The sequence below is a fragment of the Trichomycterus rosablanca genome, chromosome 3 (assembly GCF_030014385.1).
Source record: "Trichomycterus rosablanca isolate fTriRos1 chromosome 3, fTriRos1.hap1, whole genome shotgun sequence".
Classification (NCBI taxonomy): Eukaryota; Metazoa; Chordata; class Actinopteri; order Siluriformes; family Trichomycteridae; genus Trichomycterus; species Trichomycterus rosablanca.
Genome location: NC_085990.1, coordinates 13,581,179 through 13,594,083, shown reverse-complemented (window position 1 = coordinate 13,594,083; position 12,905 = coordinate 13,581,179). Strand labels below are relative to the sequence as shown.

The following is a 12,905-nucleotide window of genomic DNA, read 5'->3' as shown; positions in this document are numbered from 1 at the left end:
TTTTATCAAAACATATTTTTAAAATAAACAATTAACTAAGAAAACTGTAGGTAACAGGAATGTATGTTGAGATTAGGGCTGTCACACGATTAAAATTTTTAATTGAGAATTGAATTGAATTGAGAACAAAATTAATTGCGATTAATCAACTGCAAAAATAAATGAGCAAAACTTGAATAGTTATGCACATTTCTATTGCATGGAAATGTTTACCAATAAATTTTTTTAAATAAAATTATGGTACAATTATTAAATCTAAATTATCTTTAGAAAGCCAGCCAATGCCTATATAGGGTTGTTAACAGCTACCCATCTTTCAGCCAGTTATTTAAAATAAAAGGCTTTTCACATTATCTGGCAAAAGTGAGAATCTGTTCGTAACCCTGCCACTGAAAACAGGCGCTCAGGGTACTACAGTGAACCATTTCTAGATACAACACATATAACGTCATGTAGACCCACATCGTTAACTACGTTAAAGCATCTACAGTCCATTGCGATCCATTTAACACCAGTGTTTGTAATATTCCCACGACGTGTACAGTCCATGCGCTTTCCATCCAAATTCATCTGAAATAAAGTTGTCTGAGCTCATTTAGCTCATCAATTAGTAACTTTGTCTAGTGATGATTTCTACGCATTTTTACGCAGCCCTAGTTGATATTAATCTTCTCAAAGTTACAATATAATCAAACATACAGGGGGGGAAAAGGGGGAACTTACTATTAGAACTAGTAATAGAAATAAAATTTCTTCAGTGTTGTAGGGAGTTTTATATCCTAAATTATATATCCTAAATTTGCAAATAGATCAATGTGCAGTAAATTTTCATATATATTTATACATATAATGTCCTGGGGACGAAAATGGCACAGATTCGGCAGATTAAAGAACTTTAGGATGAATTGGAATGTCGACTTCTCATCCGACATTTCTGCCTTACCTCAAATAAAAGCTCTTTCGACTAAATAGGCACAAATCGAAAACTAAAACCAAAATGAAAGCCTCCTTAAAAGAGTGAAGGGTATTGTATTCATAAAGGGGGATGGGGCAACTTCATATTAATGCTAATTGTTTTGGAAGGGATGTCCAACAAGCTGGTCAGGAATCCACACGCATATGGCCATATACTCATGGCCGGAGTGATTTTTAGGGTTTGAATGAAACATTCTACTTTAGTCTCTGTCTTTAGGACTGATATACTGTATACATGTTTTCTTGTTGAGTAAATCTAGGCAAACACGTCTCTTTCTGAGCACGTCGATCAATATAAATTAAAAGCAGTTTTCAAAACAATTTCTGTATGGATCAAACATTAAAGAATGAATCCCAAATGTTTTATGATTTAATATTCTTTAAATGTTTTGTTTTTCTCAGTTTCTTTCTCTCTGTTCTGTCCATCTGTTCTTCTCTTTTACATCGTTTCTATTGACATGGTGCCATCGCTGCTTCAGGGAACCAATGACCCTTTTTACAAACTGGCTCTTGTTTCCATCGGTTTGAGAGACGCGTTCTTACACAGTCAGATGTGAGGGTTTATAGTACAATGTGTGAAATAATGAAGGGTTTTACAACTTCCCAAGCATCCAAAAGCTAATTAATTCCCGCCTATTAACAGCATCAGACTGATAGTTTTTATTACTTTATTCACAGAGCTGAAGGTGCTAAGTTGACAAGTTCACCTTTATGCAATTACAATTTGACATGGTGTTAAATGTACTAAAGCTGTAGCTTATTATGCAGTTTTTGCCTGGTACAGCCTACTAACTGTGTAGATGATAAAAAAAAAAAATTAAAAAAAAAAGGACAAACGCAGGGCCGGAAATGCAGTGCAGGTAAATGGATTCATCCAGATGAAAACACTACTGCATACAAAATAAACGCTTTATAAAATCTTTTTGTGGTTGGGATGTTTTTGCTTTAAGAAAAAAAATTGCCCTGTCAAAATGTATTTCCTTTTCGTTCATCTTCTAAACCATCGAGTGCCAATATGATCAGGGTTACGCACGAAACCGGCCATTATTAATTGCCTGAACCTTAGTAAATAGAACAGTGTTTAATGAGGTGCATTTTTAATATCTCCTTTTTTTACGCTTGGCTTTTTTGTGCATAATCCTTTCTGATTTGCATATTTATGAGCAAGAGATGCTCAGTATGCATCCTGCCATGGACACGTCGCATACATTTTAAAGGCACTGAGGCTCATACATCAGTTCAATCCACAACAGGCAAAGTTTTTTTTTTTGTGCAAATGCAGCATGAGAATGTGCACAGCACTTCTAGCCCTTAGGAGGTTTTATTTATCATTGTAAATAACATTCATTTATTCATTCATGGTCTGTTTACCATCGTTTTATCTGATTCAGGGTCACAGTGGGTACAATTCACCGGGTCAAAGGTCGGAAAGACCCTGGACAGGTCAGCAGTCCATCACAGAGCAAACACACACACTTACACACACGTCCACATGGATGGCAATTGTAGTATCTCCAATTGGCCTGACTGCATGTCTTTTGACTGTGGGGGGGAACCATAGAACTTCACACAGAAAGGACCTGCACCACTCCACCTGGGAATCGAACCCAGAACCTTCTTGCTGTGAGGCAACAGTGCTACCCACTGAGCCACCACCTTGCCCCATGCAAAATTGCCAGTGATTTTTTTATTCTTTAGACCATTCATTTATGGATAAAAAACCCATTTCTAATACTAGAACGAAGTTAATTTTGCCAATGTAAGAACCCCCTTAAAAAATATGAGATGTATGTATGTAACCCGTTTTTGTTCCCTGTCTTGTTCTATAGATAAGGAGCCAGTAACATGTGAGCAGTGCGGTTCTCAGTTCCTGAACCAGAGTGTGTTAGACGTGCACATGCAGCGCTGCACAGGGGAACCTCCTCAGCGCCGCCGTTATAAAGGACACGGACGTGGCCGAGTCGGCGGGCAGCTCGAGTGCGACATGTGCGGCCACCGCTGCGTGACTCAGGACGGGCTGGACCTGCACCGGCTCTCGCACACGGGCCAGACGCCTCTGCGCTGCCCCCTCACGCCCTGCAGAAAACGCTTCGCCTCCAGTTCGGCCCTGGCGCAGCACGTGGTGGTGCACTGCCGTGCGCCGCTGTCCAAGAGGAACGCCCCACGCCGGTTCACCTGCGAGTACTGCGCCAAAGAGTTCTCCTACGCCTCTACCTTCGCTGTGCACATGCGCACACACACTGACGAGAGACCGTTTGAGGTGAGCACAGGTTACATCAACCATAGATCGGCTTTGTCTACAATGTGTTCAGATAATTCCAATTTCTATGTAATTTTCAAGTGTTTACTTTTCTGATAATCATATTTTTATCATTTAGATTGTTAAAGAATTTAAATAAGTTGAAACCTCGATTTAACAGACTAAAAGGGGGGTGCACTGGTCTAAAACAGCTATGTGTTTTTCCCAGGGGGTGCGAAAATATAAGAAAACACAGCACTAAGCTCCACAAAAGTGCTAAACATGCACATATGATAAACAGTAAAACGAACACCTGAAATAGATACATAAATATGTCATGTAAAACCTGTAAATAAATATTAAAATTGGTGTACTGTAGTACTGGGGAGAAATTTCATTTACCTTGTGTGGTGCCATGATCGTATAGTGGGAACTCAAGAGTATCTATTATTCTGAGTCTGAAACACTGCTGGTGGCCACTGAAACAGTACTGCTGCATAACTAAGCACTAGAACTTGCATGAATTAAGCATAAAACACAGAGGAAAGAGGCAAAATAAAGCCTATCACAGATGTAAACAGAAAGATGTGCGCTGGCTAGTGGACAATTACTGAATTACTGGTCTTGGTACGCTTCTCACAGGAATTTTGAACAATCAGACCGGACATTTGGTTTGCCAGATTTTGTCCGTTTAAGCCAAAATCTGTTAAATAGAGGTTCGTTACATCAAGGTTCCACTGTATATTATTTTCCTAGCAATAAATAAAAAATAAGTCATAAACACCCAGGTGGCGCAGCGGAATATTCCGCTAGCACACCAGTGCCGAGATTCTGAACTCGACGTTGCCACCGGTCGGCTGGGCGCCATCTAGCGGGCATAATTGGCAGTGCTTGCAGCAGACTCTAATTGGCTACCATGTCTGCTAGGGCGGGATGACCGAACTATGTGGGTGGGGTCTTCTAACGTTGTGCAAGGACCCTGATTAGCAGATAGAGGCACCTGTGCAGAAGCATGGGTGAAAAAGAAAGGGTCTGTTAAGGACTGCGCACGGGTCGGGGGAGGCGTGAGCAGGAAATATACCCTCCTCTAATGCAGCAGCGGAAGACAAATTGACTACGCTAAAATCAGGAGAAGAAATGGGAGAAAATGCATGAATAAATAGAAAAAATAAGTCATTAATACCAACATCAAGTGGATGCTAAAATTCGACTTCCTAATTAGCTGTAGTTCTGCTGATCCCTTCTTGCAAGCCACCCACCACATTAACCTGGGTTTATACAGGTTTTTAAAAATCTGCTGGAACACAGTTGTCACTGTCCACTGTCCATTGCTTCAAAATCAGCAGCCTTAAGCTTTACTTAAGTTCACTAATCACATGGTCAAAGAGAAAGCAGGAGGACAGGCTTTTTTTCTAGCACGACACAAGGTCATTTCATGGCGTTTATATACACTGATAAGCCATAATATTAAAACCACCTCCTTGTTTCTACACTCACTGTCCATTTTATCAGCTCCACTTACCATATAGAAGCACTTGTAGTTCTACAATTACTGACTGTCGTCCATCTGTTTCTCTACATACTTTTTACTCTGCTTTCACCCTGTTCTTCAATGGTCAGGACCTCCCCAGGACCACCACAGAGCAGGTATTATTTAGGTGGTGGATCATTCTCAGAACTGCAGTGACACTGACATGGTGGTGGTGTGTTAGTGTGTGTTGTGCTGGTATGAGTGGATCAGACACAGCAGCACTGCTGGAGTTTTTAAATACCGTGTCCACTCACTGTCCACTTTATTAAACACTCCTACCTAGTTGGTCTACCTTGTAGATGTAAAGTCAGAGACGATCGCTCATCTATTGCTGCTGTTTGAGTTGGTCATCTTTGAGATCTTCATCAGTGGTCACAGAACGCTGTCCACGGGGCGCTGTTGGCCGATATATTTTTGGTTGGTGGACTATTCTCAGTCCAGCAGTGACAGTGAGGTGTTTAAAAACTCCATCAGCATTACTGTGTCTGATCCACTCATACCAGCACAACACACACTAACACACCACCACCATGTCAGTGTCACTGCAGTGCTGAGAAGGATCCACCACCCAAATAATACCTACTCTGTGGTGGTCCTGTGGGAGTCCTGACCATTGAAGATCAGCATGAAAGTGGGCTAACAAAGCATGCAGAGAAACAGATGGACTACTGTCAGTAATTGTAGAACTACAAAGTGCTTCTATATGGTAAGTGGAGCTGATAATATGGACAGTGTGTGTAGAAACAAGGAGGTGGTTTTAATGTTATGGCTGATCGTTGTATATAGTAAGCACTGTGACCTTTTTATAGTCCCGTGCTCTACCCTTAATTAATAATCTTAGTCACTGCATGAATATTTTCATTCAGCAGATTTACAGAACACTTTAAATTACCTCAAAATGTGTTCCATAAGAAAAACTGAATGAAAAATTGCAGCTGAATGAATGACTGAAATCTGAAATGCCCATTTATGTTCCTAACCTTGTGTTCAACCAGCGGCGACTTTTCACCCCGTCGCCCAAATCGCCGATTGATCATCGCCCTGCGTTCACAGCGGCAGCGTCATTAGCGCCTGTGAGCGTTTCTAAACTTGAGCTGACCTATGGTTGCCATGGTTTTACTAATGCCAAGCAAAAGAAAAAAACAAATGACATGGTAGTACAGCGTACTCCACTGGTTAGAATCTACAGACCGTGTAGAAAAAAACCTTCCCACCCAGTTTTGACCATAAATCAGATTCCACTAACAGTAAAAATCCTGGAGGGTAATCACTTTCAATAATTTTTATCCCTGCGTACTGCATCACTGTCTGTACAGTCAACATGACTTGAAAACTGTGTTTGTTTTGTTCGATCGCTGTCGTCTATTTGCAGAACACCTTATACCAGACACCGTGACAGTGTGTTTCTCTTCCATCTCTAGTAGGAACAATTTAATTCATGGTGGTGGAGATAAAGCACGTACTGCTCTGCTCAGTGCTCAATTCCCACTTGTACTCGTTGCATCGATTTGCTACAAATTTAAATAAAGTTAAACTTTGCTTATGCCTAGTTCACACTACATGATATTTGCCCTGATTTTAGCTCGCCGACTGGTCGCCGCTAGATGTGGCAGCTCGGAAGCAACTCGGCGTTTGCTCAGGGCTTGAAACTCGGCTATGTGTTAACTGTTCAATGACTCGGTCCAAGTGGCTTAAGAGAAATATCTAGCATGTTAAATATCTGGACCAGTCGCTGACTCAAAATCGTGTAGTGTGAAAGGTGTCGCGAGCAGGTTGCGAGTGGCAGCGAGTGCTATGTAGAACTACAGCCAATGAAAACGCAAGATACAGGTACTGGACTATTAACCAGAAGGCCGCTGGTTCAAGCCCCACCACTGCCAGGTTGCTGCTGTTGGGCCCTTGAGCAAGGCCCTTAACCCTCAATTGCTCAGACTGTATACTGTAACTGTACTGTAAGTCGCTTTGGATAAAGGCGTCTGCTAAATGCTGAAAATGTAAACTGTAAATGTAAATTTAATACCCTTACTGCACCTGCAAAATTGCTAAATTCGCTTTATTAAGTAAGGTACTTGGGTAAGATAAAAGTCTAATGGATGTAGAAATTATATGCCTTTAGTCTGTCTAAAGCATTGTTTGGTTAATGATCAATATTTTTAATTGTGTTTGTCTTTCTGTCAGTGTACGGTTTGTGGAAAGCGTTTTCGGCAACTACCCCACCTTCAGGATCACGAGCGGATCCACAGCGGCGAGCGTCCCTTCGTGTGCTGGGTGTGTGGCAAGAGCTTCAGTGTGGCCGCTCGACTCGCGGAGCACGCCCGGGTACACAGTGGCGAGCGCCCGTTTGCGTGCCCGCACTGCCCCACCGCCTTCCGCTCGCGCCCAAACCTCCAGAAACACCTGCGTTTCCACTCTGGTGACACCAACAACCCTGCTCCTGAGATCTTTGCTGTGGACCAGGACTCGGCCGTGCAGACCATCTTGCTAGTGCAGGAGGCTGGCTCACCTTCACAGTCCTCCGGTACCGCTGTACCCATCATCCAGGAGGGGACGCTGGTGGCTGACCAGCACGGTGGCTCTGTTGTGTTTTTGCACCCCAATATGGCCATGCCTACTGTTGGCATGCCCGCTATATCAGTGGTGGCTGGCCAGGAGGTGCCTCATACTATTGAATTTATAATTGAGGAGACAGTGTAGTGAGACAAAGAGGGATTGCAGTAATTTGGGAATGGGCACTTAGGTTTATCAGGCTAAGAAAAGAAAGACAAGTGTGAGTTAATGCCTTACAGATACACTATGTGGACAAAAGTATTGGGACACCTCTCAAATGTTTCAGTCAAAAAAATTGATAACCGGTGTAATAAATCAATTATATAAAGAAAAGTACTTGCCTCCAAGCTATAACATGAAGAAAAGCTTGGTTTGAACAGACCCCTGTCTTCAGCCCCACTGAACAGCTTTGGAATGAACTGAACCATCAAATGAACATCAGTGCCCAACCATACAAATGCTCCTTTGACTGAATGGACACAAATTCCAACAGCCATATTTCAAATTCCTGTAAACAGCCATGTCAACAGAGTGGTGGCTGTTATAGCTGAAAAGATCACATAGAGGTCAGTTTATTTTAATACAATTTATTTTTGAAATGGGATGTCCAACAAGGTCAGGTGTACTTTTGACCCTATAGTGTATGTGTAACTGGAAAAAGTGAAAATGTGATGCAAAATGCAAAAATTAAAGGAATATTCCAGACCAGTCAATCTCTATCTACCACATCTGTAGTGTAGAGGTGATGAAAAGATGAAAAACACTCACTAGAAAGTCAGTTACTGAAGTCCAAGTGCCGTTGTCTAAGTGCGCAGGAGGGTTGTTACAGTTTTTTTTTTTTACAAAAAACTTAACAAATCATCTAAGGATCAATTCTCCACCCCACTAAACGAATAAAAAAATAATAAAATCACATTGTTATTAAGATAAATTACTTACATTTCCCAGATTCTCTTTGTGTTGATAATCTATTAAACCTATTTGTTTATGCTGTACTTGGTAATTCTTAGCATTTATCAGATGCGTTTATGCAAAGCAACTTACAACTGCAACCAAAGACAATTCAAGCAGTTGGAGGATAAGGACCTTGCTCAAGGGCTCAACAGTGGTAACCTGGCAGTGGTGGGGCTTGAACCAGCAGCCCTGATTTCTAGTCCAATACCATAATTGTGGAGCTACCACTGCTCAGTGATAGTGGTGCTTGCTGTGTGATAACTCTTAAATCTTTTGAGGATCAGTAATGTAAAATGTTAAAGACGGACGGACGTTGGGAGCTGCAGTTAAATCCATTGTAATGAACTAAAATTATATCTGATAAGTTAACTGATAACCTTTACGTGCTGCCTCTCAAGCAGCACATTAACATTCTGCATAGTAAAGCCATGATACATTAATGGTGTACTGATTATACACACTTCTCAGTGTGGTACTATGCACTTTAAGACACCTCATGGTGATTTACTGGCTGTTTACGCACTAATCAAACTTACATTTGATCAATACAGTGACGAACAGTAGTAGATCTTTTCTCCTCAGTAGATAGAAAAGTCTGTGGCTTGCATTTCACCGAAATAAACTCTAATTGGTTCCCTGCCAGTCGCTTGGCTGGCTCATTTGCATCAAGTTGTCGGAGTAACAAAGTTATTACTTACCTTTCCACAAAAACTCTTAAGATACATTTTAAGAAATCAATATAACATTGAAGGTGCTCGGGTGCTGCAGCACTCTGTTATGCTAGACCAAGGTTCAAACCCCAGATGGCCAGACGGGCATCTGCACAGGATTTACACCCTGTCCAGGGTATTCCTTCTGCCTTTCACCTTGTGTTTTCCATTGGAAATAGACCCGCCACAATTGGACCAGGATAAAGTGTTGATGAAAATAAAATGGAAAAATGTTGTGTGGTTTAATTTTGTTCTGATCAACTGTGCAACCACTCTAACAAATGTTAAAAAATTATTTATACGCCGCTCAGGTGGCCCGGAGGTAAAACACGGTGGCACACCAGAGCTGACATTCCTAACTCGTCGATTCGAAACTCAGCTCTCTGCCATCCGGCTGGGCGGCTACATAAACAACGATTGGCTTGTTGCACGTACAGGGAGGGAAAAGTCGGATAGGGAGCTCATAACTGATGCAATTACGACCTCTGCTGGCTGATTGATGGTGTCTGCACAGAGTTGAGGGATAATGTGATCAGGGTGTGTCTCTCCGTACACAAAGCTGATCTGCATATGAACTCGCCTCGTGCAAATCAAAAGATGCAGCTGGCTACTGTGTCGGAGGGGGACCAGTACCAGTAGAGAGGAAGCATAACGCAATTGGGTAAAAATTGGATGCTATAGAAATCAGGAGAAAAGGGGGAGAAAAGGCATAAAAAACCCCCAGAAATGTACAGTTATTGGTCATTCCTGAAGATTTTGTATAATAGTTTTGATTTGGACGTATACATATAAATGTATTTCATCACACATTTTTCGTACTGTATTGGCACTAATAACAGCCACAGCTTTTCTCTCGAATGGTTTTGAAAATAAATAGAAAAGTGCAATATTCAATATTTCTTACTACTGCAAACAAATTAGATGGAAATATCGGAAAAAACAAACAAACAATGAAACTAAATTGGTGACACAATGTGAGATTAAGAAAACAGGCTGGCTTCCGCCCTCATCCTTGCTTAATAACTAGCATTTTATCGTAGTATGGTTGCTGTTTTCCTTGTAACCATCTGAGTCTAAATTTGACCCCATACACCTTTTAGACAGCAATATAATTTACAACTCCTGTTATGTTTGGCTCTCTGAATATCGTTGTTAGTGACTTGAATTTGATTTTTAACAAAATTATCAGAGCCACTCAGGTGGCACAGCGGTAAAATACACTAGCACACTAGAGCTGGGATTTCGTATACATCGTATCGAATCTCAGCTCTGCCATCCGGCTGGACTGGGCGGCTATATGAACAACGTTTGGCTGTTTTTAAGAGATAAGATAATCCTTTATTAGTCCCACAATGGGACTTTATTTATTTGTTTATCAAGGGAAGGTGAAGAGCCTAGTGCAGGTGAAAAGATGCAGTCGGCTACTGGGGGCGTGTCAGTTTGCTCTCCTCAATCGGGGCGGGGGTCAGCACCAGTAGAGAGGAAGCATAATGAGTAAAAATTGGACGTGCTAAAAATCAGAAGAAAATGTAAGTGGTAACTGCATATATGCTACAGATGTGTTGGATATGGTGGACAGCCCTGTGATATTCTATTTGTAAAGCTTTGCAGAGTTTGTTCTTTTTTAAAACAGCTTAAGAATGCATCGACTGATGAAATTACGAGCCAGAAAATGACTAACATTTAAGGATGCTTATATGTTTCTGTTTTCATTTAAGTTTTTATTTACTAAGTGGCAAAATGTTTATAATGTGTTTTTAATAAAATACTTAACCATTCTACTTGTCTTCTCTGAATTCTTATTACACACATTTACATGTGGTTATACACTACATGGCCAAAAGTATGTGGACACTGCTTCTAAAGACTGAGTTTGTGTTTTAGCACCACTCAATTATATAAAAATTAACAACAGGAGTGACTTCAAAAGTATGGCAGACTCAAACCCACAGGTTTCAGCTTGAGGTAAGTTGGATGGTACACATCAAAATACACACAGAACCCACCGCCATTCCAAATAGCACAACGTTTATAAAGATGAATTAATAAATAAATTTTTTTTACATTCTAATTGACCCCATTGAAATTCAAACATTTATTAAATGCCATTTAGGTTAAGCTATTTCGGTTAAGCTACTCTGTTGGTTATTGGTGGTCACTGACAAGCTGTTTAGCAATGTTTTACCATGTTCTCAGGTTTATGCATGTTTTGGTCACTGACTATGTTTTACCTCGCAGCAAGACGGTCCTGGGTTTGATGCCCAGGTGGGGTGGTCTGGGTCCTTTCTGTGTGGAGTTTGTATGTTCTCCCCGTATCTGCATGGGTTTCCTCCCACAGTCCAAAGACATTCAAGTGAGGTGGATTGGAGATACAAAATTGTCCATGACTGTTTGACATTAAACTTGTGAACTGACTAACCTTGTGTAATGAGTAAACTACCTGTTCTGTTTGTGTTTTGAACATGTTTATGATGCTTTTAGCTGGTCACTTACCAGGGTTTGCGGTTTTGAATACGGTTATGCTACTTTTGGTGGTCACTTGTGAGGTGTTCCTGTGTTTTGAGTTTGATTATGATAGTTTTGATTGTCACTGACCAGATTTTGCTTTGTTTTGAACGTTAATGCTGTTTTTTGCTCTTCTTTAAATGACGGGTTATCTGTGTTGACAAACTTCATGCTGATTTTTTTTTGTAGTCACTAACCAGTGTTTGCTGGGTTTTAAATAAACCAACATACGGGTCGTATTTGTACTCTAAATGCCTCTAATTGCCTCAAGATAAGTTGTTTTTCATGAGGTAAAAAAAATTACCTGTCCTTTCTGTAGTTCTGAACCTCCAAACTTTTGGAACTTTCCAAACTCATTTTTGTTATTTAATCGTAAATTAATGTTTCAAGTTTACCTGACGATTTTTTTTATATTACAAATGCTGTGTGCTCTCATCTCGCGACTGAGGTTGTGTTCCAAGTCATTTAAACCATCCTACTAGTATGTACTAATTAGTGCATCTGACACTCAAGTGTTTAGCCGCACTATTTAGGAGGTAGTATGTACATTAGAACACAGCCTAATTTTAAACTCATGACACTGAAACTCAGAACTGAGGTAAGAGTTAAAACTGTTATTTGTTCATTTTTGCACCCACAAACATATTGTTAAAAATGGAAAAAATAAATGTAGTTAACAATTACTATTTATTAATATTTTCAGAGAGTGTAGAGTTGATGTAGAGTTGACATATACCGTAGTTGATAGTTGGGAGAGTCGATTTGATTGGTGCATGGTGCAGTAGTAGCAGTAGCATTAGCCTAACGGTAGAAACACACACACATATAATATATATATATATATATATATACCTGTATGTATATATATATATATATATAAATATATATATATATATATATATATATATATATATAAACGGTACAGAAACTACGGTAGCTTTGGTGTTTTGAAACCCCAACAACATAAGATCCGTATTTGTACTCTAATTGCCAAGTCCTGCCTCTAACTGCCTCAAAATAACAAGTTGTTTTCCTGAGATCATAACATTAAAATAAAATACCTGTCCTTTCTGTAGTTCCGTATTTCTGCACTTCTGAACTCATTTTAAAAAAATTTTAACACACACCTTTGTTATTTCATCGTTAAGTCATTTTCCAATGTTTAAAGTTTATCTGAGGGTCTTTTTAATATAAAAAAAAAGCTGCGTGCACTCGCAAATAACAGAGATTTAGGCTGTGTTTCAAGTCATTTAAACCATCCTATTAGTATGTACTAATTAGTGCATCTCACACCTAACTGTTTAGCCGCACTATTTAGGAGGTAGTATGTGCATTAGAACACAGCCTAATTTGAACCTCGTCATGGAGAGTCTGTCAGAACTGGGGTAAGAGTTAAAACTGTTATTAGTTCCTTAGCATTTTTACACCCACAAACATATTGTTT

At 40.2% G+C, this 12,905-nt stretch overlaps 1 protein-coding gene across 1 annotated transcript in view; it reads left to right on the top strand.

Moving 5' to 3' along the window:
• The window catches only part of znf574 (zinc finger protein 574), a 30,315-nt gene extending 19,610 nt beyond the window's left edge, over positions 1-10,705 (top strand). The window contains exons 5-6 of the mRNA XM_062991613.1: positions 2,805-3,235; positions 6,924-10,705. Of these exons, the coding sequence (XP_062847683.1) occupies positions 2,805-3,235; positions 6,924-7,439 (947 nt within the window). The 3' untranslated portion in view covers positions 7,440-10,705. The remainder of the gene's footprint in view (positions 1-2,804; positions 3,236-6,923) is intronic.
• The last annotated feature ends 2,200 nt before the right edge of the window (positions 10,706-12,905 follow it).